This window comes from Oncorhynchus keta, chromosome 27 (genome assembly GCF_023373465.1).
Source record: "Oncorhynchus keta strain PuntledgeMale-10-30-2019 chromosome 27, Oket_V2, whole genome shotgun sequence".
In the NCBI taxonomy this organism is placed as follows: Eukaryota; Metazoa; Chordata; class Actinopteri; order Salmoniformes; family Salmonidae; genus Oncorhynchus; species Oncorhynchus keta.
Window position 1 is genome coordinate 11,745,829 of NC_068447.1, and position 27,576 is coordinate 11,773,404.

The window sequence follows — 27,576 nt, forward strand, 5'->3', positions numbered from 1 at the left end:
GCCTCTGCCTCTCTCTCTCTCTCCTCTGCCTCTCTCTCTCTCTCTCTCTCTCGCCTCTGCCTCTCTCTCTCTCTCTCGCCTCTGCCTCTCTCTCTCTCTCGCCTCTGCCTCTCTCTCTCTCTCGCCTCTGCCTCTCTCTCTCTCTCTCTCGCCTCTGCCTCTCTCTCTCTCTCTCTCTCTCGCCTCTGCCTCTCTCTCGTCTCTGCTCTCTCTCTCTCTCTCTCTCTCTCTCGTCTCTGCCTCTCTCTCTCTCTCTCTCTCTCGCCTCTGCCTCTCTCTCTCTCTCTCGCCTCTGCCTCTCTCTCTCTCGCCTCTGCCTCTCTCTCTCTCGCCTCTGCCTCTGCCTCTCTCTCTCTCGCCTCTGCCTCTGCCTCTCTCTCTCTCGCCTCTGCCTCTCTCTCTCGCCTCTGCCTCTGCCTCTCGCCTCTGCCTCTCTCTCTCTCTCTCTCGCCTCTCTCTCTCTCTCTCTCTCTCTCTCTCTCGCCTCTCTCTCTCTCGCCTCTGCCTCTGCCTCTCTCTGCCTCTGCCTCTCTCTCTCTCTGCCTCTGCCTCTCTCTCTCTCGCCTCTGCCTCTGCCTCTCTCTCGCCTCTGCCTCTGCCTCTGCCTCTCTCTCTCTCTCGCCTTTGCCTCTCTCTCTCTCGCCTTTGCCTCTCTCTCTCGCCTCTGCCTCTGCCTCTCTCTCTCTCTCGCCTCTGCCTCTGCTCTCTCTCTCTCTCGCCTCTGCCTCTGCCTCTCTCTCTCTCGCCTCTGCCTCTGCCTCTCTCTCTCTCGCCTCTGCCTCTGCCTCTCTCTCTCGCCTCTGCCTCTGCCTCTCTCTCTCGCCTCTGCCTCTCTCTCTCTCGCCTCTGCCTCTCTCGCCTCTGCCTCGCCTCTGCCTCTCTCGCTCTCGCTCTCTCTCGCCTCTGCCTCGCTCTCTCCTCTCTGCCTCATTTGCTTGCTCAGGTACTGTCCAAAGTGCCAGCAGCACAGAGAGGCCTCCAAGCAGCTGCTGCTATGGCGTCTGCCCAACGTCCTCATCATCCAGCTCAAACGCTTCTCCTTCCGCAGCTTCATCTGGAGGGACAAGATCAACGACATGGTCGACTTCCCCGTCAGGTACAGTTGAAGTCGGAAGTTTACAAACATCTTCGCCAGATACATTTAAACTCAGTTTTTCACAATTCTGACATTTAATCCTAGCAAATCTTTCCTGTCTTAGGTCGGTTTGGATCATCAGAATAATAGTAGAGTGATTTATTTCAGCTTTTTATTTCTTTCATCACATTCTCAGTGGGTCAGAAGTTTACATACACTCAATTATTATTTGGTATAATGGCCTTTAAATTCTTTAACTTGGGTCAAAAGTGTTGGGTAGCCTTCCACAAGCTTCCCACAATAAGTTGGGTGAATTTTGTCCCATTCCTCCTGACAGAGCTGGTGTAACTGAGTCAGGTTTGTTGGCCTCCTTGCTCGCACATACTTTTTCAGTTCTGCCCACAAATGATCTATAGGCTTGAGGTCAGGGCTTTGTGATGGCCACTCCAATACCTTGACTTTGTTGTCCTTAAGCCATTTTACCACAACTTTGGAAGTATGCTTGGGGTCATTGTTCATTTGGAAGACTCATTCGTGACCAAGATTTTACTTCCTGACTGACTTCCTGTCTTGATGTTGCTTCAATATATCCACATAATTTTCCTCCCTCATGATGCCATCTATTTTGTGAAGTGCACCAGTCCCTCCTGCAGCAAAGCACCCAAATCAAAAATCAAATCAAAATCAAATGTATTTATATAGCCCTTCGTACATCAGCTGATATCTCAAAGTGCTGTACAGAAACCCAGCCTAAAACCACCCCCACAATATGATGCTGCCATCCCCGTGCTTCACGTTTGGGATGATGTTCTTCGGCTTGCAAGCATCCCCCTTTTTCCTCCAAACATAACGGTGGTCATTATGACGAAACGGTTCTATTTTTGTTTCATCAGACCAGAGGACATTTCTCCAAAAAGTATGATCCTTGTCCCCATCTGCAGTTGCAAACCTTGGTCTGTTTTTTTTGTGGCGGTTTTGGAGCAGTGGCTTCTTCCTTGCTGAGCGGCCTTTCAGGTTGTGTTGATATAGGACTCGTTTTACTGTGGATATAGATACCTTTGTACCTGTTTCCTCCAGCATCTTCACAAGGTCCTTTGCTGCTGTTCTGGGATTGATTTGCACTTTTCACACCAACGTATGTTCATCTGTAGCGGTATGGCGGTTGCATAGTCACATGGTGTTTATACTTGCGTACTATTGTTTGTTCATATGAACGTGGTACCTTCGGGCATTTGGAAATTGCTCCAAAGAATGGACCAGACTTGTGGAGGTCTACCATTTTTTTCTGAGGTCTTGGCTGATTTCTTTTGAATTTCCCATGATGTCAAGCAAAGAGGCACTGAGTTGGAAGATAGGCCTTGAAATACATCCACAGGTACACCTCCAATTGACTCAAATTATGTCAATTAGCCTATCAGAAGCTTCTAAAGTCATGACATAATTTTCTTAAATTTTCCAAGCTGTTTAAAGGCATAGTCAACTTAGTGCATGTAAACTTCTGACCCACTGGAATTGTTTTACAGTGAATTATAAGTGAAATCTGTTTGTAAACAATTGTTGGAAAAATTACTTGTCATGCACAACTTGCCAAAACTATAGTTTGTGAACAAGACAATTGTGCAGTGGTTGAAAAACGAGTTTTAATGACTCAAACCTAAGTGCATTTAAACTTCTGACTTCAACTGTAAATAACATATTATAAACACAACTTCTCATATTATTCCCTTAATCACACTGACCCTCCACTCAATGACTTGAGGGTGAATTCACTCAAACATGTAGTTTTAAATATTTATACAAACACAGATTTACATTTTGTTTTCTTGTCTTTCAGGAACCTGGACCTCAGTAAGTTCTGTATTGGTCAGAAGGATGACATGCAGCAGCCGCCCATCTATGACCTCTATGCAGTCATCAATCACTACGGGGGCATGATCGGAGGTCACTACACTGCCTACGCACGCCTGCCCAGCGCCCAGAACAGCCAGCGCAGTGATGTTGGTGAGTGACTCTGTTTGACTGAAGTAGACTATACTGTATTTTAGTAGGCTATACTGTATTTTAGTAGGCGCTACTGTATTTTAGTAGGCGCTACTGTATTTTAGTAGGCGCTACTGTATTTTAGTAGGCGCTACTGTATTTTAGTAGGCGCTACTGTATTTTAGTAGGCGCTACTGTATTTTAGTAGGCGCTACTGTATTTTAGTAGGCGCTACTGTATTTTAGTAGGCGCTACTGTATTTTAGTTGGCGCTACTGTATTTTAGTTGGCGCTACTGTATTTTAGTTGGCGCTACTGTATTTTAGTTGGCGCTACTGTATTTTAGTTGGCGCTACTGTATTTTAGTGGGCTATACTGGATTTTAGTGGGCTATACTGGATTTTAGTGGGCTATACTGGATTTTAGTGGGCTATACTGGATTTTAGTAGGCTATACTGGATTTTAGTAGGCTATACTGTACTTTAGTAGGCGCTACTGGATTTTAGTAGGCGCTACTGGATTTTAGTAGGCGCTACTGGATTTTAGTAGACGCTACTGTACTTTGACCATGGAAAACTGGTTTAACATGTTATATTCTGTTCATACTGTTAAAATGATCTCACCTGCCGTCCTCACCTCTACTCTCTTCCTCCACCCTCCACCTCCCCACTCCTCTTCCACCTCCCCCTATTCTCTCCTACACCTTCCACCTCCCCTTCCTACACGACCCCCCCACCCCCAGGCTGGCGTCTTTTTGATGACAGTACGGTGACGATGGTGGAGGAGAGCCAGGTGGTGACACGCTATGCCTACGTGCTGTTCTACCGCCGCCGCAACTCCCCTGTGGAACGACCACCTCGCTTACTGGGGGCCGAGTCCCCCACCTCTGCAGGAGCCAGCGCCAGCCAGGTGAGGGCGCCATTCTCTACCTCTGAGAGTATCCCTTAGGAAAGTACCAGTATCCATTACATGGTAGTAGAAAAACTCCTCAAGGAAATAGTGCATCATGAGGGATTCAATTAAACTCGGCCCAACATGACTCGTTTGAGGTAGATTTAAATTTCCCGAGATTATATTTTCACCACATGAGTGAGATGTAACACTGTGTTCATTCATCTAGTCTTCTTCATGCAGTGATATTTAGTTGGTTGCTTGTGGTGCTTTTAGAGAAATGAGAAATGATCTCAGTCGTCATTGACAGAGTAGTGTGTTTTCTGCTTCTTAAGCTTTGATGAGAGAAAGACGATGGATCTAATCTAACTGTTTCAAGGCCCTTGGTTTGTTCATCAAGAGTTTTATGCTAGTTTCTAAATTGAATAGCGGCTTTGGAGAAAAGCTGTGCACACTTGTTTCAACTTATTATCCTGAAGTGCCAGACATTGGCTTTTCTCTTGTCCCCTTTATCTGATCTGTTTTGGCATCTAAGCAGCATAGTTTTCTGTCCAAATGCTGAAAACAAAGTGAATTGCCTCAGAATTAATAAGGGCTGTATGTATTCACAAACTTTGTGGAAGGTATTTAATGCCTCTGAAAATGATTATATTTATGGTGCATTTCTATTGTACTCTGATTTAATTTATCTACCAAAAAATATATTTGATTTAATGTATCTATTAGTTAACTGAAAGATGTGATAGTTTGTCTATCCATGTGTTTTCTGAGAGACACCCCTCATATTATCGCTCTGAGCTGTCCTCATGCTGTTCCTTGAAAGAGTCTGGCTTGTCCTTGACCCTGTGGCCTGTGACACCGTTAATATATTAGACAGAGTGGAGTGGAAGGGGAGGGGTTTGCGAGGTCTGGCTGTGGTGAGGTGGCGTTGCTTTAGGAAGAACCGAGCCTTTCCCTGAAGCTGACACAGGTTTCCGCCATCGCAGGCATCTCTGATATGGCAGGAACTGGAGCAGGAAGAGGAGGGTGTTGAAGAGGGCCCCCGGGGCCTGTTCCGTCCCAGGCTGGGGAGGAGAAGAGCAGCCAGGAGGGAGGATGGGGTGGAGGGGCAGGTGTGGCGGCTGCTGCGCCAAAGGATCCCGCATTATTCCGATGACGACTGTGTCCGATATTTTGTCCTGGGTACCTTGGCTGCTCTACTAGCGTTGTTAGTGAACCTACTCTACAGAGCCAACTGGGGCTAAGCGGCCAGTATCACACCCTACACATACACGCATGTATGCTAAAGCAATAAGGCACGAGAGGGTGTGGTATATGGCCAATATATCACGGCTAAGGGATGTTCTTATGCACGACACAACGCAGAGTTCCTGGACACAGCCATTAGCCGTGGTATATTGGCCATATACCACAAACCACCAAGGCACCTTATTGCTGTTATAAACTGGCTACTGAAGTATTTAGAGCAGTAAGAATACATGTTTTGTCATACCCGTGGTATATGGTCTGATATACCACGGCTGTCAGCTAATCAGCATTCAGGGCTCGAGCCAACCAGTTTATAAATAGGCTTATGTACAAAAAAATGTAAAGTCTAATGAAATATCCATTGTAGATGGCCTATAAATCAATATGCTGCTGAACACATTCTAAATGTTAACTAAATTATACACTGCATATCTGTTAATCAAGTCCAATAGCATCTACTAGTAACTTGGCTCAGCAAGGCTTCTTATTTACTGCAGTCCATAACGTATGTCCCTATAAGATACGTTAAATTCTAGTTCAAACCTCCTTCAGCCTTTTATGTGTCCATGCCAAGTGTCTTTCTCTCTCATGTAGGTTTTCAGTACAAAAATCTGAAATACGTGTTTCATAATGGTTAGTCCTATGTTTTTGCACAAGAGATGCTGCTGAGAGGACTTGAACTAGGGTATAGGGTTTAAGTCCTACTGTGATAGTGTTGAGTGGGTGAGGGAATAAGATATTGTAATCCTTTAGCTCCATCACAGGGTGGTATGATGGGCTCCGCGACTTGCTTTGTGCAGTCATGACTTTGTACTGTAACCTGAAGACAGCTAAAATGTGTGTTTTGCTTTAATGAATACAGTGTTTTAGACTCACTGTAAGCTAGTATGTGCCTTCTGCTTGTTTGTCATATTGCTGATTTATTTTTGATTTTATGTTGTCAATGGTAAGCTCTTAATTCAGCGGTTGTATTGCTTTCTGTCCACTAGGGTTGGGCTCGATTCGAATTGGAGGCTGTTAATTCAGGAAGTGATTTGAATTTAAAATTCAGACATGCATTTTTATTTTATTTTTTGAAATAGATAACTTTTACTTTTCAGTTGATTGAGAAGTCATTGAAAATAAATGCAATTTTTTTTCTTCAGATTATTGCATTGTAGGTTTTGTTTACTTCCTTCCTGTTTACTTCCTGAATTGAGCCCAACCCTGCTGTTCATACGTTTTCCTTATCCTTGTCAGACTTCATGAAAGCCACTTGTTTAACCTTTTTTAAATGTGCTTCTTTTTTGGGGGGTGAAATAGCTAGATATGTCAGAGCTTTACAACTGTTTGTGCAAAATAATAAGTGCGCTGATGTACAGTATGAAGCTGAAGCTTAGTAGTGACGTCAACTCATTAGGTGGACGGTATCTACTTTCTATCAATGAAAATGATTATCTGTGTCGCTGCTATATGGACTCACCTTCTGTAACAGTGTTGTAGTAATATGTTCAAGTCTCAGGGATATCACACTGCACTCTGTCATGCCTCTCCAGCTGTGGATGGGCTTGGAGGCCAGGTATTAATCACCATCTGCTTTCAATGCCCAGTATGTCTCAGTGGTTTATCCAGTGGTTTGCCTCAGTGAAATGTCGACACAAGGAAATGTGAATTATCTAGGCTCCCTACAGATGGCAAAGATTCCCTATGGTTGTGGGTGTAAAGTGAAAGTTACTGATGTAAGGAAGTGTATATTTTATAGCAGAAATATTTACTATATTGCTGTATAGAAATTGTACAATTTTAAATGTAATCTTAATAGTCGCTATTATTTAAAAAGAAAGTGGGACATTTCCTAGCAATAATGTGTACAGGTCCTTCCATCTTAATGCTGCCCCAATAAACCAACACTTGTACTACTTTTGAAAATAAAATGTCAACCTTTATGCTGTCTTAATGAATATTATTTTTAGTAAACAAACATGGAAATCGTCCATCCAATTGGAACTGTGTTTTGTCAGTGGCTGTGAGGAATATGGCCGTCAGTCCAGTGCGTTATGCTTTTGGATGGGTATCAGATGGTTCTGGTCTTCCTGAAAGGGAACTGGTCCACAGAAAAGCATGATTTGTAACACTGGTTTATTTTACAGGCCTCTGGCCAGGCACTCTTTGGGACTGACCTGGACCCTGAAGGACCCCCTCCGCTGACCCCAGAGGTGACCTCTGAGCTGTTTGGACACTCTGGCGAATGTGCTGCTCTGTCCTACAGTAACATGGAGGAGGTGGACTAAGGTGTGACTGAAGCTCCACCGATCTGGCATAAGGCTCCAGCCTCTGGGCCAATGCCAGCAGCAACATTGGGAAATACACTCCTCAGTAAACAACACTAATAAACTGGACATCTTCAAAGCGTCCCCTCAGTGGTGCAATGCTAAACATGTCAGAAGTGGATTTGTGGGGAAGGAAGGACCAGTACATGTCACCACAGATGTGGTGGACATACCAGCTCATGCTGTTTATGTAGTAATATCCATGCAACACATTTATGCACACGTATGCGCGTGTGTGCACACACACACACACACACACACAGCGTGTTTGCACATACAACAAAAGCCTCCACACACTCCTGTTTCCCCAGAGCCTCCGGGTTGCAGCCTGTTGTTGGCTGATGGAAGAGCCCACCTAGACAATGTTGGTGGCCATGCCGCTTATGATCCCTTTTTATCCCATGATAAATGGGTGTCGGGTTCAGAGGTCACAAAGGATGTGGCTAACATCAAACAACCCCCCGCCCCAGCCTGTTGGGATTGAGGGAAAATTGTGATGTGAGAGGATTGGACGTGTGTGTCTGGGTGTGTAAGCATTTGAGTGTGGTTTTTCCCCGCTTCTCATCAAGGTTTAGTCTGGTCTGTGTTGTGATTCTGTAAGCTTGGTACCGATATAGTGTAATGGGTGCAGAAGTTGTTTATTTTATGTTCATACAGAGGACAAAAAGTAACTGTCTTTCTGTTGACTATTTTCCTACCACATCTGGATTTAGTTGCTTTGCTTTAGATTTTAAAACATTTTAAAAACATTTTTACTTTGTAATTTATCCAATCCTGTGGATGTAATTTTTGGGAAGAAACTAACTTGATACACACTGAAATGTGCATGTAGATACACAGTAGCCGTACAATAGAATGCTGTTACCACTTCTGCTACATATCTTCATTTCTTTTTGAGTACTCTTGTACACCCCTCCCTTCATTTGTATTAGACTGCATATATAAAGTTGGGGGTTAATGAGAATGTGTATAAGATTATACATTGTTAATATAAATTAAACACTTTTTGAGAAGCGCTAACGGGTTATTTGAATACACACACTGATTCAGTAGGAACTTGAATAAAGTTGCCTGGAAACTTTTTTTTACCCTCCGTTTCTACCATTTTTCTGTGTTTAAATTGTTGGTCCTCCAACCTGCACTTCTTTTACATGGCGCTTGTTACTGTATTTACTTTCAGACTCCACACATTACGCAGAGAGAAGAAACGATTGTTTCAGAAAGTAAAATCAAACACTTTCTGTCAATAAGTTGACAGAGTGATTGTATTTGTATGTGAATAGTTGTACAAATTTAGAGCTACAAATCTACGATTGGTCAAAAGATTTACGAGGATATCTGGTTTCAGTAACATACCGAGTTAGCTAGCGCAACCCTCACGCAATTTACTGACAAATTGGCTCGTTATTTAATGAAGGAAATTCAGGTGTTGACAACCGATCATTCGGGACTGGAGCTCCTCATGTCAGACTGCGACAAGACCGGTGATCATCCCTCTAAACCACGGGGACGGTCGTAATGAGCATGACCCGTTTGATGAGCGGTGTACTCCACACGCCAAAGGAAATGTCAATGAATATAATGGGTTTACCACCGAAGAAGACCTCAAGGGTTGTCTCTAAAGAAGAAAAAGCTTGTCCTTCATGTTGATCTCAATAACACCATATTGGTGTCTGACGCCGTGACAAGTCCAGGAACTATTGCAGCCTTGGATTATTTTATTTAAATTGTGACATGGGGACAAATGAGTAAACGGTAATTCAACCGGGTTGCAATATAGGTGACGAGCCTCATGGAGGTCAGGGGACTGCAGTCGGAATGTATTTATTTAAAAAAATTCTATTTACATTCATTGACCTCAGTTATCCTAAATAGCAGGTGTGACTAGATGGGAGTACATCTGCGACCGGAAGTGACTTTTCGTAGCAGGTTAAGATCCCGGTTTAGCTAGCCCTAACCCCATATCATAATTACCCTAACATACTACATCAATTTTCCTAACCTGGTACGAAACAGTCTCTCCTGGTCGTAGCTGTATACCGCCTAGTCAAAAATCTAAATAGCCATTTCTGACATGTAGGCAGTTTTATTTTGGAGGTAGAACAGTCTGTTCTCCAGGCTATAATGAATGAGAGTGATCCAAAATAGTTTTCAAGGAGCAGATGCCCCAAAACTCTAACCTTTTTCTGTAAATGACATGACAATTCAATAAGTGGAATAATTTGCCACTGTGTGCCAACCTGCCACGATGGTGCCATTGCTGAGTGTAATTGCCAAACATCGGTCTCTTTCTGTTGTCTGTAGGTAAATGGGATTGGATGAGTGACTCACCTCAACTCCCACCATGTGAGTGTGCTGTCTGCTGTCACTCCTAGTTTGGCCCGGGTGGCAGGCTTCACCTGCTCCGCTGCAGGTCGGCAGTTCAGGGGGGTGCTGGACGAGCACCTAGCCATGCTGTACTTTCCGGAGGGGAACAAGGAGCTGGCTGTGAAGGGGGAGGAAGGGCAGCTGTACCACTGGAGCCTACCCTCCTCCTTCCAGCTACTGAAGGGACTTTTCCATCTTGTTCCTTACCTTTGGCTGAGACCTTCCTCGCGTGCTTGTCTTCTGTGTCCCGTGCCCTCACCCAGTGCTCCCACCCACTGTTCCCTCGACCTCCCAGCCCTTAAGGTATGATGAGTGCTTTGGGTGGGGGAGGTTGTGATGCTGGATGTGGTGTCATTAGGACAATAGCTATAATGACTGTGTTGTCCTGGCATTTTATCAAGCTCTTACTAACTGCCATATTAAATATTAAATGGACGTATTGCTCGTATCATAATCGTACTGCTATGTTCGCGACTCTGCCAATAGTCCAGTCATTGCACTCATTACTCATTATAGGCCTGCTACCTGTTGTCATTGTAGGCTCTTACCTGTTGTCATTGTAGGCTGTTACCTGTTGTCATTGTAGGCTGTTACCTGTTGTCATTGTAGGATGTTACCTGTTGTCATTGTAGGATGTTACCTGTTGTCATTGTAGGATGTTACCTGTTGTCATTGTAGGCTGTTACCTGTTGCAGCTTGTCAATAGGGGGTGCTACTGTGTTACAGGTGGCATTTAGAGGGTGCTACTTTGTGACAGGTGGTTTTTAGAGGGTGCTACTGTGTTACAGGTGGCTTTTAGCGGGTGCTACTGTGTTACAGGTGGCTTTTAGGGGGTGCTACTTTGTTACAGGTGGCTTTTAGAGGGTGCTACTGTGTTACAGGTGGCTTTTAGAGGGTGCTACTGTGTTACAGGTGGCATTTAGAGGGTGTTACTGTGTTAAAGCTTGTACAGGTGTCATTGCCACTCAGAGGTGAGTCATAATTATTTGAGAGTAGTGTGTGGGGGGGCAGTGGGATATAGTGGTCAAAATTCTTCCAAGTCTTAAATCTTGTTCAAGGAACAATGCCTTTTAAGACAAACTCACAACAGAAGGTCATTCACGGTGAGATGTATTATGGGTGTCTGGTGTGTGGTGCTACTCCCCTGGGTACAGAGTGGCTGCAGTCCCTTGTCATCCCCCTCAGTGTGTTCCTGTACCAGTTAGTTTAGTGGAGCAGAACACATCTGTTTCTGCAGGGGGTGGGGGGGGGCTCAGACGCTGCCTTACACAGTTAGCTGCAGTTTAAAAACATCCACATGATAACCTATTCAAACTGTCAAGGACTATTTGTGTAGGAATATCGGCAGGGAGGGTGAAAGAAGATCATCAGCAGGTTGACCTGTGAACTTGGTTTTGTTTATTCTCATTCTAAAAGGATTCTCTAAAGCAGACTCGGTCCTGACCAGGCCAGGCCAGATCCACTGCAGTATGAAGGGGGTGGTTCTGACCAGGCCAGATCCTCTGTAGTATGAAGGGGGTGGTTCTGACCAGGCCAGATCCTCTGTAGTATGAAGGGGGTGGTTCTGACCAGTCCAGATCCGTTGTAGTAAGAAGGGGTGGTTCTGACCAGTCCAGATCCGCGGGCCCATTCCAAAAGTCTTGAAGTCTTATCACACTAATGGGGGTGGTTCTGACCAGTCCAGATCCGCGGACCCATTCCAAAAGTCTTGAAGTCTTATCACACTAATGGGGGTGGTTCTGACCAGTCCAGATCTGCGGACCCATTCCAAAAGTCTTGAAGTCTTATCACACTAATGGGGGTGGTTCTGACCAGTCCAGATCCGCGGACCCATTCCAAAAGGCTTGAAGTCTTATCACACTAATGGGGGTGGTTCTGACCAGTCCAGATCCGCGGACCCATTCCAAAAGGCTTGAAGTCTTATCACACTAATGGGGGTGGTTCTGACCAGTCCAGATCCGTTGTAGTAAGAAGGGGTGGTTCTGACCAGTCCAGATCCGCGGACCCATTCCAAAAGGCTTGAAGTCTTATCACACTAATGGGGGTGGTTCTGACCAGTCCAGATCCGTTGTAGTAAGAAGGGGTGGTTCTGACCAGTCCAGATCCGCGGACCCATTCCAAAAGGCTTGAAGTCTTATCACACTAATGGGGGTGGTTCTGACCAGTCCAGATCCGCGGACCCATTCCAAAAGGCTTGAAGTCTTATCACACTAATGGGGATGCCCTAGTTTGCTGGCAAGCTCATACATCTTTGAATCATCGTCAGTTCATCTAGTCTTAAGTATCACAGTAATTGTAATCGAGAAGTTGTGCTCTGTTTTGACCTCCATGAAGGTTTCAGTGTTTCGTGATGTAGCCAGGGCACTGGTCTCTCTCTCTGTAGGTTGGCCAGGAACACCTACACTCCTTCCTGGGAGGAAAGCTGTGCCGGGACCCTTTCGACCAGGAAGTCACAGCACATATTCATAGATGACAACATCCGGCAGAATGATGAGGACATCGTTGCCCATCCAAAGGTATGTTTTTTTTCTTCCTCGGTTCATGTTCTTTTGGATGCTTTGTGCGTACTCATATGGATGTGGATTTGTACCACTGCAGATCCAGTATGTTTTAAATGTCCTCACATGGTGTTTCTGTTCTTGGTCCATGTCTGATTCTGAAGGTGTTCCTGGACTGAGACGGCTCAGAGACCTGCATATAGCCTTCACCTCGTAGCTGTATGACCTACGTCTGGTCCAGAACGACCGTTCAGAGCCATTTCAGACCTAGTGTATTTCAGCCAGCTATGACAGGAACCTTCAGCATGGGGCAGGCTAGAGTGGTGTGTCTGCAGCCTATAGCTCCAGGGTGAGAGCTTGGGTTGGGGGAACTCATTGGGTCTACAGGTTGAAGGTAACTGCTGTAGTTGCTCAAACTCCTCCCCTAAGTTCAGTGTACTCAGGGTGTGTGATACTGACAACCATTATATTACAAATGTAGAAGACGGCTGTTTTTAAAATAAAAATATGTCAGAACTAGGTCATCAATGTAAAGGCATTGTTTACGAATACCAAATTCTGTTAAGAATATACAGGTCATATACCTCACCGTTTCTAATATCACAACGAGAGAGTTACATGGTTGAGCAGTGAAACTCTGTTATAACTTCACACGTGCTCTTATCTAAAGACACGTTTCAGTTAGAACCCCAGTTAGTCTTACTGTTTGACTATTTATAATGGCAGTTTAATGTGGGTGTATTTGGTTTGTGGGTTTGTTTTCGCTGGAAATGATTTAACTTTCTTTGGAAGCGCTCTTATGTGGAAACACTTTTCCTCATGATATATCCAGGGAATGTGTTTCACACGTGTTGGACATTTATATGACTTATTTTGAAGCTTGAAAGGGAGTTTGCCATTTGACTACTGCAAATTTGAGACACCTGTTCTAAGTAACCCATCACAATGGCCGGAGGGTAATTGTGGAAGATGAGGCACAATCAGGCCTTTGACTGCAGTACATACATGGGACTGTTCAATTCTAAGTAACAGGCGAATGGGCGGTTGTTGCTAGGGCAACAGTCATGTTTGATAGGAGACACATTCAGACGGTATATTTGAACCGACGGCTGTGTATCTGGATGTACTGTGTGTTCTTGTATGTCATTGTCTCAAGGCAGATCGTGTAACTCATCGTCTGCGTTGACTGTCAGTCGGGGGTGGCGTAGGGTTGACGACACCTGACGTAAAGACAGTGTTTCTATGTTTCCTGGTGAACATTCTAAACTATCAGCTTGTACTCATGTGGAGTTCAATAGAGCTGAGTGGAGGAACATTTTGTTTTTTTTGTGCCACAGACACACTGTATGGGAATTTACTGATCAAATATTGATTAGTTAGGGTGTTACCGTCACCTAAAAGCACTATCGATTTCCCCTCAGGCCTTTTGGATACAGTTAAGTTGTGAACAAGTGATTGATTATCAGCCTACAGGGTGAAGACTAATGATGGATCTAGGGGAACTAATCAATCAGGGATCATCAGCAGAGCAGGGTGTGAGGTTATGTTTAAAGTGTGATTATTGCTATTATTGACGTTTTATTATTAGGGGAGTTACTAACCGTGATAATTCAACTTCAACAGAGTGGCTGCGGTTCTGGATTTTCTGGAACACAGGAGTTTTGGACGAAAGATACAGAGATTTCTACACATGTGCAAGATCCACTGCGTGCCCTTCCCCTCCCCGAGTCCTTCCAGCTGCTGCTCTGTGATCACTCACTCACCCCATGACTCCGCTGCGTGCCCTTCCCCTCCCCGAGTCCTTCCAGCTGCTGCTCTGTGATCACTCACTCACCCCATGACTCCGCTGCGTGCCCTTCCCCTCCCCGAGTCCTTCCAGCTGCTGCTCTGTGATCACTCACTCACCCCATGACTCCGCTGCGTGCCCTTCCCCTCCCCGAGTCCTTCCAGCTGCTGCTCTGTGATCACTCACTCACCCCATGACTCCGCTGCGTGCCCTTCCCCTCCCCGAGTCCTTCCAGCTGCTGCTCTGTGATCACTCACTCACCCCATGACTCCGCTGCGTGCCCTTCCCCTCCCCGAGTCCTTCCAGCTGCTGCTCTGTGATCACTCACTCACCCCATGACTCCGCTGCGTGCCCTTCCCTCCCGAGTCCTTCCAGCTGCTGCTCTGTGATCACTCACTCACCCCATGACTCCGCTGCGTGCCCTTCCCCTCCCCGAGTCCTTCCAGCTGCTGCTCTGTGATCACTCACTCACCCCATGACTCCGCTGCGTGCCCTTCCCCTCCCGAGTCCTTCCAGCTGCTGCTCTGTGATCACTCACTCACCCCATGACTCCGCTGCGTGCCCTTCCCCTACCCGAGTCCTTCCAGCTGCTGCTCTGTGATCACTCACTCACCCCATGACTCCGCTGCGTGCCCTTCCCCTACCCGAGTCCTTCCAGCTGCTGCTCTGTGATCACTCACTCACCCCATGACTCCGCTGCGTGCCCTTCCCCTCCCCGAGTCCTTCCAGCTGCTGCTCTGTGATCACTCACTCACCCCATGACTCCGCTGCGTGCCCTTCCCCTCCCCGAGTCCTTCCAGCTGCTGCTCTGTGATCACTCACTCACCCCATGACTCCGCTGCGTGCCCTTCCCCTCCCCGAGTCCTTCCAGCTGCTGCTCTGTGATCACTCACTCACCCCATGACTCCGCTGCGTGCCCTTCCCCTACCCGAGTCCTTCCAGCTGCTGCTCTGTGATCACTCACTCACCCCATGACTCCGCTGCGTGCCCTTCCCCTCCCCGAGTCCTTCCAGCTGCTGCTCTGTGATCACTCACTCACCCCATGACTCCGCTGCGTGCCCTTCCCCTCCCCGAGTCCTTCCAGCTGCTGCTCTGTGATCACTCACTCACCCCATGACTCCGCTGCGTGCCCTTCCCCTCCCCGAGTCCTTCCAGCTGCTGCTCTGTGATCACTCACTCACCCCATGACTCCGCTGCGTGCCCTTCCCCCCCGAGTCCTTCCAGCTGCTGCTCTGTGATCACTCACTCACCCCATGACTCCGCTGCGTGCCCTTCCCTCCCCCGAGTCCTTCCAGCTGCTGCTCTGTGATCACTCACTCACCCCATGACTCCGCTGCGTGCCCTTCCCCTCCCCGAGTCCTTCCAGCTGCTGCTCTGTGATCACTCACTCACCCCATGACTCCGCTGCGTGCCCTTCCCTCCCCGAGTCCTTCCAGCTGCTGCTCTGTGATCACTCACTCACCCCATGACTCCGCTGCGTGCCCTTCCCCTACCCGAGTCCTTCCAGCTGCTGCTCTGTGATCACTCACTCACCCCATGACTCCGCTGCGTGCCCTTCCCCTCCCGAGTCCTTCCAGCTGCTGCTCTGTGATCACTCACTCACCCCATGACTCCGCTGCGTGCCCTTCCCCTCCCCGAGTCCTTCCAGCTGCTGCTCTGTGATCACTCACTCACCCCATGACTCCGCTGCGTGCCCTTCCCCTCCCCGAGTCCTTCCAGCTGCTGCTCTGTGATCACTCACTCACCCCATGACTCCGCTGCGTGCCCTTCCCCTCCCCGAGTCCTTCCAGCTGCTGCTCTGTGATCACTCACTCACCCCATGACTCCGCTGCTGCTTGTTCAAGCAAATGTACTTCTTTGTCTTTTGTAACAGAAGGCAAACATAAGCACAACTTAACTTGCAGTCTAGCGTTTTTCATGTTCTTTTGTCAGGAGTGGAGTTGGCCTACTAGATGTACACAACATATCAACAAGCAAGACACGAACACACTGTATAGCGATGTAATGTGCAAACACATTGGGAAGCAGAGTTCTCAGGGTGTGTACAGATTTTGGGCTGGGTAAAACCCCTCGCCTCATCCTTTTTGGTAAAGCGTATATAGTAAAAAGAGAACACGTGCAGAATGTGAATTGGATTCTTAGCTTTGTGAAAGAAGTTCCCGGAGGGACGGGGCAGGGGCGGGGGCAGGGCAGGGACGGGGCAGGGACGGGGCAGGGACGGGGCAGGGGCGGGGCAGGGGCGGGGCAGGGACGGGGCAGGGACGGGGCGGGGGCGGGGGCAGGGCAGGGGCGAAAACTCAGTATTCGTAACCTCGGACATAATTTAATGCAGGGTGTAGGTTCAGAAATGCACTTATAATAATTGCCATGATGTTGACTTCAGGGACTTGGAGAGAAAAAACAGCTTGACGAACATTCCGTCTGGAAAATAGTTAGTTAGTAATAACATCGTATTAAATAGTTGATACACTACATGTGACAGGACACTTGCAATCTGAAATGACCTTCTAGTGGAGTTGACTGTGTGGTTACTGGACAGTATACTGTGGTCCTATCTCTGCAGTGCAGACTGACCAGGCTGGGCACATCCAATCAACATCTCTGATCTCCAGCACAATGTGTACAGAGTTGGTTAATCTGATGTACTGGCCAGAGTTGTTTGCAGAAGCAGACGCTGTGTCCTCTCATTACAAGCCAAACGATGAGGCACAGTGTGTACAGTAGGAAGACTCTTCTCTCACTGTGCACCAGATAGTGTGTGTTCAGTGTGTAATGGTCTGTAAATAATACCAAGTACTATTTCACTCTGACTTCCAGGTACAGGTCTCTAGGGGAATAATACAACTTTTTTGTTGTAGTCCGTGTCAGATTTACTTTATATATATATATGAAGCATCGATGGCTTGAATGTCTCTAATCACACATTAAAATGTTTTACCTTACACAGATAAAATATTTATCTTTCTTTTATGATGTTTATTTTGGGCTAACATCAGCATGTCAGGATCTTATGCAGCGCTATGGTGTGGAATTACCAAATGGACATGTAATAATAGAACCGACACAATTATCTCTCATTGTGGAATAGAATTTAGGGACACATTTCATTGGATGACATTAGGTTGATCTGGAACATGATGAAGCCTACTGTACGCCACCTGAGATGCAGACTCCACCTCATGGTTCCAACTTCCTCAAGATGGCAGTGGAGATTCTGGATATTTGGGATTTACACATCAATCTCAGGTGAGGCTAAATGAGATGTGCAACACGCATTTCAAACTATACTGAACAAAATACAAACGCATCAACAACAAAATATTTTTTATTTAACTAGGAAAGTCCAGTTAAGAACAAATTGTTATTTACAATGACGGCCTAACCCGGACGGGAGCCCAAATGTAACTTTACTGAGTTACATTTCATATAAGTAAATCAGTCAATGGAATTAAATTCATTAAACCCTAATCTATGGATTTCACATGACTGGGAACACATTCATTATGCCCTAATCTATGGATTTCACATGACTGGGAATACATTCATTAGGCCCTAATCTATGGATTTCACATGACTGGGAATACATTCATTAGGCCCTAATCTATGGATTTCACATGACTGGGAATACATTCATTAAACCCAAATCTATGGATTTCACATGACTGGGAATACATTCATTAGGTCCTAATCTATGGATTTCACATGACTGGGAATACATTCATTAGGCCCTAATCTATGGATTTCACATGACTGGGAATACATTCATTAGGCCCTAATCTATGGATTTCACATGACTGGGAATACATTCATTATGCCCTAATCTATGGATTTCACATGACTGGGAATACATTCATTAAACCCAAATCTATGGATTTCACATGACTGGGAATACATTCATTAGGTCCTAATCTATGGATTTCACATGACTGGGAATACATTCATTAGGTCCTAATCTATGGATTTCACATGACTGGGAATACATTCATTAGGCCCTAATCTATGGATTTCACATGACTGGGAATACATTCATTATGCCCTAATCTATGGATTTCACATGACTGGGAATACATTCATTAAACCCAAATCTATGGATTTCACATGACTGGGAATACATTCATTAGGTCCTAATCTATGGATTTCACATGACTGGGAATACATTCATTAGGCCCTAATCTATGGATTTCACATGACTGGGAATACATTCATTAGGCCCTAATCTATGGATTTCACATGACTGGGAATACATTCATTAGGCCCTAATCTATGGATTTCACATGACTGGGAATACATATATGCGTCTGTTGGTTACAGATACCTTTTTTTTTTTAAAGGGCAACGCAATGGGCCTCAGGATCTCGTCATGGTATCTCTCTGCAGTCAAATTGCCATCGATAAAATGTTATTGTGTTTGTTGTCCGTAGCTTATGCCTGCCGATAACATAACCACACTGTCACCTTGGTTTCTGACTGTTAGGCTAGGTGGACCTACTGGCAAATTCTAACAGCTTATGGTAGAGAAATTATCATTCAATTCTCTGACAACCGCTCTGGTGGAAATTCCTGCAGTCAGCATGCCAATTGCACGCTCCCTCAAAACTTGAGACATCTCTGTGGCATTGTGTTGTGTGACAGATTTTAGTGGCCTTTTATTAAGGTGCACCTGTGTAATTATCATGCCTTTTTAATCAGCTTCTTGATATACCACATCTGTCAGATGGATGGATTATTGTGGTAAATTAGAAATGTTCACTAACGGGGATGTAAACAAATGTGTTCACAACATTTGAGAGAAATAATCTTTTTGTGCATTAGGAACATTACTGTGATCTTTTATTTCAGCTCATGAAACATGGGACCAACACTTCACATGTTGCGTTCATATTTTTTGTTCAGTGCAGTAGAATTTATGACAGAAGTAGAAGATATTGAGGATCACCACAGGCAACACATTTGTTGTAGTTTATTATTCTTGGAATGGAAATTGCGCTCTGTTGCTCTCCAAGGCTGTGTAGACTAGACATTACAAAATCACCTCGGGCTAAATTAAAGGAGAAATTGGTTTAGATTTTTGCATGTTGACGGGGACTTCATAGCCTACAATGTTCGCTGGCCTATGTTTATAGCTTTGTCAGATACTCAAGACTCAATAATTGATTCAAATAAAAATACACAGTCGATGGTCTATATTGTTGATTATTGATAGGCTATTTCAGATATATTTTGAGAACACCAATTGCTGTGAAAAAAATCAAACTGATGTGCATTGATGTGTAATCCCCAACCAAAAATAAGATATGTGAGAGTAGCCTATAAATAGCACGTGGAATATCAAATATTAATTTATTTAGATGAGTAAATGTTGAAGAGGTAAAATAAAGCTATTTTAAATGAATGTAAGTCGCTCTGGATAAGAGCGTCTGCTAAATGACTTAAATGTAAATGTAAATGTAAATGAATGAATTAACCTTTGTCAAGTGAGAGCGCCATGGAGAAGCTGTTGCGCGCGCTGTTGTTGCGCACGCGAACCCAGGCAAAGAAGGGAGGGCAGAGCGAGCCATGGTGAGCCAATAAAAAGGCACCGGAGTCCTGCTAACGGTCGGCTTTGCTAGAGACAGTGTAAAACGGTAACAATATTTCTGTCGGACGCGTACTGTCTTCGAGTGTGCAAAGGACACACCATCTCATTGACTGCGCCTGTCCCTACATAGGAAGACGGTAATGTGTGTTTTTACTGAACTTTTGTTGTCTTTTTGTGTCCTTTACGTTATTTGTTTATGTTTTATTTGGCTCAGTACTTTTCTCATGAAAAATAGGCTTATAGACTGAGTACTTTGACCTAAACCTAATGTGCATTGCATGTTTTAAATGATTAATGTGTCACTTTATTGTATGTGTGCAGCAAATATGCTTGACTTCTGATGCGAGGGTATAAAAACTGCAACGTGAATGCATTATACATTTGGTAATGCGCATTGTCCACCTTCAACGCGCAGATGCACACGAGCGTTTTTTTGGCGGCCGTGCCTCTAAAAGGCACTTTTACAATGATTAAACTTACGCGTAAAATGCTAATTTCTTGTGAAAAATCCTCATGCTGTGAAAGCACAGAGCCCTGTCTGTGGTTTATATGGATTTGATTGTTCGTTCCCGTGTTTTCCTCGCATGGAGAGCAGTAACGATAGCAGTGCCAGTGCAGATGCATACAGCTGTTCCGCAGCTCTGGGTGAGACACCCTGTCACTATCTACCCCACCAGCTGCTCAACAGCTGGTCATTTAAAAAAAAAAAAACATACTAAATGTTGCGCATAGACTAATTCAGTCTCTATTTTACATGACAAAATGATTTTGAAATGAAAGCTCTTATCTCAGGATCCCCCCCAGACCCAGAGAGTCCAATGTAACCAACTGTGTGGGGACCTGTTTTATACACACACACACTGGGACCCGAAATCGTCCCTGGCATTTCTAACACATGCCAGGACATTATTAGCCAGATAATGATCATTTTGCGCAAAGAAAGCCCAAGTTAGACAGGCTCACTGAGTAAGAAATGGACCAGACCACATGCACACAAATGCAATAGCCAGATAATCCATACAACCGATAAGATTAGCCACCTACAAATAGTTTTCTGTTGTCATTTCTCCTACTACATTTTGTAAGCACAATCAATGACACTCTGCTATTTTTACTCAGTTAATTGCAATATTTGTCAACAACAGTTAGAAATTACACCGTCACTGTAGAACTATCATCACATTGTGATAATAATTGCCATATGTTCTGTTCTGTAATTATAACCTGCTTAGACTATCCCCTATTTGCATAATTATTTCTACAGTTTGATTGGCATGCAGCTTTCCTGCCTGTTACAGAGTAGGAGAGAAGCATTGTTGTGCCTATGTCCCCATTGTGCTGTTTAATACCATCCTCAATCAGTCGGGTATCGGATGGCACAATGCCTACTGTGCCAGGGAACAGGACCGTCTCTCCTGTTGTCACCCAAACTCCCTCTGTGGTAGAAAAGGAGAATAATTGTTTACTCAAAATCATCCTGTATGAATTATATTTGGTACAATGCAAAAGAGGAAGGAACTTTCCTTTGTATTTGGAAAGCTTGTGTTTAGTGTTCAAATAGATATCAGAAATTATTATGATAAATTCACTTTTAGAATTAGGGGGGGGGGATCTTGATGTTGATTTTCTAAAGGCTAAAGCTGCCTTCATGTCTAGACTTTGGTCTTGTGTTTTATAAATATCTTAGTCAGATGAAGACAGAAACTGAGGAGTTGTCAAAGGTTCCATTTTACTCTCATCATTCTGATGTAGAAAGATTCAGTCTCTCCCTGGTCTTTATAGTTTTTCTACATGTTGTGTTCAGACTGTTCCAACCTATTTCATGGTGACATTGGATGTAAGACGCAACCGAAGTGTGAGAGGTATTTCTGTTTTAGTTTTGTTTTTACAACTTTGCAAAAATTTCTGAAAAACCTGTGTTTGCTTTGTCAGTATGAGATATTGTGTGTAGATTGATGAGTAAAATATAATGTCTAAACCTGTGTTTGCTTTGTCATTATGAGATATTGTGTAGATTAATGAGTAAAATGTTTTATTTTTAATCCATTTTAGAATACGCTGTAACGTAACAGAATGTGGAAAACGTCAAGGGGTCTGAATACTTTCCGAGTATTCAGACCCCTTAACTTTTCCCACACTTTGTTACAGCATATTCTAAAATGTATCACCTTAAAACAGAAATACCTTATTTACATAATTATTCAGACCCTTTACTATGAGACTCAAATTTGAGCTTTAGGTGCATCCTGTTTCCATTGATCATCCTTGAGATGTTTCTCTACAACTTGATTGCAGTCCACTTGTGGTAAATTCAATTGCTTAAACATGATTTGGAAAGGCACACACCTGTCTATACACTGTCCCACAGTTGACAGTGCATGTCAGACTAAAAACTAAGCCATTAGTTTGAAGGAATTGTCCGTAGCGCTCCGAGACAGGATTATGTCGAGGCACAGATCTGGGGAAAGTTACCAAAACGACCAAACCCCATTCAAAGGCATTGAAATATTTTGTCTTGCCCATTCACCTTCTGAATGACACACATACACAATCCATGTCTCAATTCTCTCAGGGCTTAAAAATCCTTCTTTGACCCGTCTCCTCCCCTTCATCTACACTGATTGAAGTAGATTTAATCAGTGACATCAACAAGGGATCATAGCTTTCACCTGGATTCACCTGGTCAGTCGATGTCATGGAAAGAGCATGTTTGTACGCTCAGTGTATATTTCAGGATGCTGTGTATCCCTGGAAATAATAATAATAATAATAATCAGAATTCATGATAACCTTACAGTCTAGAAAACGTAGCTTGAGTTAACCTGGGTATGGGGGTATGGGGGTATGGGGGTATGGGGGTACATTGAACCACGGGACGGGGTAAGTTAAGCCTCCTATACATTTCTGTACTGAATTAAATATTATCCCTACTTTTTTTTAAACCATACATCATTATTTCAACACAATCACCATCGTTTTTTGTCTTTTAATAATTTGATGCATCTTTTAGGCTTAACACCTAAACATTTAGTACTTTTTAAAAACACTTTTAACATAGGCCAGGCCCTGTTGTTACCTCCATATCCCAGTGATAATGCATTGCTTTTCGCCTGGGATTGGCTCAACTTTTGGCTCAACATACTCCATGGCCATTGGCTCAACATACTCCATGGCCATTGGCTCAACATACTCCATGGCCATTGGCTCAACTTACTCCATGGCCATTGGCTCAACTTACTCCATGGCCATTGGCTCAACTTACTCCATGGCCATTGGCTCAACTTACTCCATGGCCATTGGCTCAACTTGCAAATATTTTGACTATATTAGCACACACAGCTACAAGGATGCACTTTCATGCTAGGTTTAGGACCTCATATAGAAGCTTATAGAGACCCCAACTGTTTCTATACATCAATCTTAAAATTATCTACTTTGGTTTAGATACAAGCATCATGAAACCTCTAACACAATCAATTTATTTGACTTGGTGAAAAATATTTTCTGGGGACCTCACTTGCTTACCACTTTTTTTCATGTGGTTTCTTCCTTCACAGACTCTATGAAAATATTATAATTTGGTCAAATTATTAATTTTGAATATGATTCCTAAAAACAACGTTGGCTCAATTTATCCCACTCTCCCCTAATAGGATTGATTTTTAGAGAGGAGCCCGAACCCAGGAGACACGTTAGCAAATGCACTAACATTTTACTGCTAACCAATTAAAATGAGTTATCTGTGGCCAAGCTTCTCCTTTTGAACATCTGGGGGGTTGGCACCAGGGATGGGAAATATCCCTCCGCCATGGATACTACACATTCCAGGTTTTCCCTGTTACGGATTTCAGGGATGGGAAATATCCCTCCGCCATGGATACTACACATTCCAGGCTTCCCACAGGGATGGGAAATATCTCAGGATACTTTCCAGGCCCTGTTACGGATTTCAGGGATGGGAAATATCCCTCCGCCATGGATACTACATTCCAGGCTTTCCCTTTCCGGATTTCTGAAATATTACGGATACTACACATTCAGGGGATTTCAGGGAAATATCCCTCCGCCATGGATACTACACATTCCAGGTTTTCCTGTTACGGATTTCAGGGATGGGAAATATCCCTCCGCCATGGATACTACACATTCCAGGCTTTCCCTGTTACGGATTTCAGGGATGGGAAATATCCCTCCGCCACGGATACTACACATTCCAGGTTACGGATTTCAGGGATGGGAAATATCCCTCCGCCATGGATACTACACATTCCAGGCTTTCCCTGTTACGGATTTCAGGGATGGGAAATATCCCTCCGCCATGGATACTACACATTCCAGGCTTTCCCTGTTACGGATTTCAGGGATGGGAAATATCCCTCCGCCATGGATACTACACATTCCAGGCTTTCCCTGTTACGGATTTCAGGGATGGGAAATATCCCTCCGCCATGGATACTACACATTCCAGGTTTTCCCTGTTACGGATTTCAGGGATGGGAAATATCCCTCCGCCATGGATACTACACATTCCAGGCTTTCCCTGTTACCGATTTCAGGGATGGGAAATATCCCTCCGCCATGGATACTACACATTCCAGGTTTTCCCTGTTACGGATTTCAGGGATGGGAAATATCCCTCCGCCATGGATACTACACATTCCAGGTTTTCCCTGTTACCGATTTCCCGATCTGTCTTTTACCAGAATGTTATTTCCTGATTTAAATCCCCAAGCGTAGTTGTTGTAAGGTGGCTTCTGTCAATCTTTCACACCTTGTTGATTTATAAAGGGGGCGGGACATCACACAAGGCTGTGAATCTCACACCCATGTGACTTCACATGATGTCGGGTTTGTTCTGTCAAACTGTATTTCACACCTCATGATTTATGAGGTAATGAGGTAATAAAATGTAAGTAATTCAATTAGATAACCACGTGGTAATTAAATTAGATAACCACGTGGTAATTCAATTAGATAACCACGTGGTAATTAAATGAGATAACCACGTGGTAATTAAATGAGAACCACGTGGTAATTAAATTAGAGAACCACGTGGTAATTAAATTAGAGAACCACGTGGTAATTAAATTAGAGAACCACGTGGTAATTAAATTAGAGAACCACGTGGTAATTAAATTAGAGAACCACGTGGTAATTCAATTACATAACCACGTGGTAATTAAATGAGATAACCACGTGGTAATTAAATGAGAACCACGTGGTAATTAAATGAGATAACCACGTGGTAATTAAATTAGATAACCACGTGGTAATTAAATGAGAACCACGTGGTAATTAAATTAGATAACCACGTGGTAATTAAATTAGATAACCACGTGGTAATTAAATTAGATAACCACGTGGTAATTAAATGAGATAACCACGTGGTAATTAAATGAGATAACCACGTGGTAATTAAATGATATAACCACGTGGTAATTAAATTAGATAACCACGTGGTAATTAAATTAGATAACCACGTGGTAATTAAATTAGATAACCACGTGGTAATTAAATTAGATAACCACGTGGTCACCAGGTGTTGTATGTAAACACCTTTAATCTGACAAGTTTATTATGGATGACTGTTGGTGTGTGTGTGCGTGTGCGTGTGTGTGTGTGAAGGGCTTGTTGTGGTCCTCGGGCCTAAGCCCTCCATAAGTCACATTAGTGTGATATTCACACACTAGTGTGAAGTCCTGTCCCCTTCATAAATCATAGAAGGTGTGAAAGATAGTTTGACAGAAGCCATCCTACAATAACTACTACTCTATCTCTGTTGGTTTATCAGAACCAGTCTGATGAGGAAATGTGTAAATGCCCTGCTGCAGATGGTGTAATGTTCTGCAATGTCCAATTGAATTGATATCCTGCAGAGGGAAACAGATTTCTCCCTAGCATATTTGACCTCTTAAATCAAGTTCATAAGTGGATAATCCTTTACCCATCATGGTTATTAATGTTGTTAGAGAACAGCTTGCTCTCTCTCCTCCCTGGCCTCAGGAACTCAGGGAACTTCATAAAGTGGCTGGCAGTGTTTCTGTGACGCTTCTAGAAAGGTTGTTGCTATGCCCGTTGGGAGCCTGGGGCTCCATTAGAAAGTGCCCTGGGAGGGAGATGGGGGTAGTAAAAGCAAGATGTTAGTGTTGGGTAAACGGCCTCAGTCCACTATACTATGGAGAGACAATATGATTCACTGCATGTCTTTTTGTTGACTCCCAGTGCTTTTCTTATTTTACTATTCTATTCTTACTGTATCTCTCAGTTGGTTTTCAGCTGTTTCTGTTTATCACGCCTCCCTCTCTCTCTCTCTCTCTCTCTCTCTCTCTCTCTCTCTCTCTCTCTCTCTCTCTCTCTCTCTCTCTCTCTCTCTCTCTCTCTCTCTCTCTCTCTCTCTCTCTCTCACACACACACATCCTTCTATCTATCTCACATCCTTATATCTATTTAAAGAGGACATAAGGCCCAGGGGAATCAAGGTTCAGCCGTACGAGCTGAACGGAATATAAGTCCCTAGACGCCCACCCAGTCATGGCAAAGAGCCGCTGCCAAGGGAGGAAAGTGCCAGCGCTGCTCTGCCCGCTTTCTATGGAGACATTTTCATCAGTGAATGTATATGTGTTTTGTCTCCACAAGTGCCTTGTTGGCTACAGATTCAGCTGTGGTGGTCTCCTATTTCCTCTCTCTCTCACTGTCCCTCTCTCTCTGTCCCTCTCTCTCTCTGTCCCTCTCTCTCTCTGTGTCCCTCTCTCTCCATGTCCCTCTCTCTCTGTCTCTCTCTCTCTCTCTCTCTCTCTCTCTCTCTCTCTCTCTCTCTCTCTCTCTCTCTCTCTCTCTCTCTCTGTCTCTCTCTCTCTGTCCCTCTCTCTCTGTCCCTCTCTCTCTATGTCCCTCTCTCTCTCTGTCCCTCTCTCTCTCTGTCCCTCTCTCTCTCTGTCCCTCTCTCTCTGTCCCTCTCTCTCTCTGTCCTCTCTCTCTCTCTCTCTCTCTCTCTCTCTCTCTCTCTCTCTCTCTCTCTCTCTCTCTCTCTCTCTCTCTCTCTCTCTCTCTCTCTCTCTGTCTCTCTCTCTATCTGTCCCTCTCTCTCCATGTCCCTCTCTCTCTGTCTCTCTCTCTCTCTGTCCCTCTCTCTCTCTGTCCCTCTCTCTCTGTCCCTCTCTCTCTCTGTCCCTCTCTCTCTCTGTCCCTCACTCTCTGTCCCTCTCTCTCTCTCTGTTCCTCTCTCTCTCTGTCCCTCTCTCTCTCTCTGTCCCTCTCTCTCTCTCTCTCTCTCTCTGTCTCTCTCTCTCTCTCTCTCTCTCTCTCTGTCCCTCTCTCTCTGTCCCTCTCTGTCTCTCTGTCCCTCTCTCTCCCTCTGTCCCTCTCTCTCTGTCCCTCTCTCTCTGTCCCTCTCTCTCTCTGTCTCTCTCTCTCTCTCTCTGTCTCTCTCTCTCTCTGTCTCTCTCTCTCTGTCCCTCTCTCTCTCTCTGTCTCTCTCTCTCTCTGTCCCTCTCTCTCTGGCTGCTGTGGACACTGTTAGCAGGGAAGTGTCTGTCCGACACTCCCTCTGTCATGACGACTGTCACTAACACTGTCACTAACACTGACACTAACACTGTATAATGCAAGTGGTGGGAGATTAGACTTGACGATAGCTCTTGTTACCTTGCGCTGGAACAGGTTTACCTGTAGCTCTTCAGATAGGACTAAGAGACAGGCACTTTTACAACGACCATCCCTCCCTCTTATCTCTCTCTGTTCGGTTCCAAACACTTCTTCAGTGGAATCCTGCTGAGTTCTCATCTTAGACCCCCCCCCGGATAGACTTAAGGGCTCTATTGTTCAGCTTTACAGCGTGATTTAAAT

General features: G+C 44.6%; 2 protein-coding genes and 1 long non-coding RNA gene across 12 annotated transcripts in view; all 3 read left to right on the top strand.

Moving 5' to 3' along the window:
* The window catches only part of LOC118375333 (ubiquitin carboxyl-terminal hydrolase 19-like), a 39,143-nt gene extending 30,553 nt beyond the window's left edge, over window positions 1-8,590 (top strand). For 7 of the 9 annotated variants that reach the window (XM_052481681.1, XM_052481682.1, XM_052481684.1 and 4 more), the window contains 4 exons: window positions 944-1,096; window positions 2,910-3,076; window positions 3,797-3,963; window positions 4,932-7,118. In XM_052481681.1, the coding sequence (XP_052337641.1) occupies window positions 944-1,096; window positions 2,910-3,076; window positions 3,797-3,963; window positions 4,932-5,189 (745 nt within the window). In that variant the 3' untranslated portion in view covers window positions 5,190-7,118. Of the gene's footprint in view, window positions 1-943; window positions 1,097-2,909; window positions 3,077-3,796; window positions 3,964-4,931; window positions 7,119-7,322 lie in introns of those variants that run through there. The other 2 variants (XM_052481688.1, XM_052481689.1) reach the window with 1 other exon arrangement.
* A 362-nt stretch (window positions 8,591-8,952) lies between these two features.
* On the top strand, window positions 8,953-14,506 carry LOC118375335 (uncharacterized). 2 transcript variants are annotated; one of them, XR_004823785.2, is made up of 4 exons: window positions 8,953-9,257; window positions 12,253-12,385; window positions 12,532-12,716; window positions 13,991-14,506. It is a non-coding gene; the product is annotated as an uncharacterized LOC118375335 (long non-coding RNA). The 2 variants fall into 2 exon arrangements; XR_004823786.2 differs by lacking the exon at window positions 8,953-9,257 and adding an exon at window positions 9,824-10,172.
* Window positions 14,507-19,525: 5,019 nt separating this feature from the next.
* The window catches only part of LOC127912444 (kelch domain-containing protein 8B-like), a 224,300-nt gene continuing 216,249 nt past the window's right edge, over window positions 19,526-27,576 (top strand). Inside the window, exon 1 of the mRNA XM_052481695.1 lies at window positions 19,526-19,868. The gene's annotated coding sequence lies outside the window, so the exon portion shown is untranslated. The remainder of the gene's footprint in view (window positions 19,869-27,576) is intronic.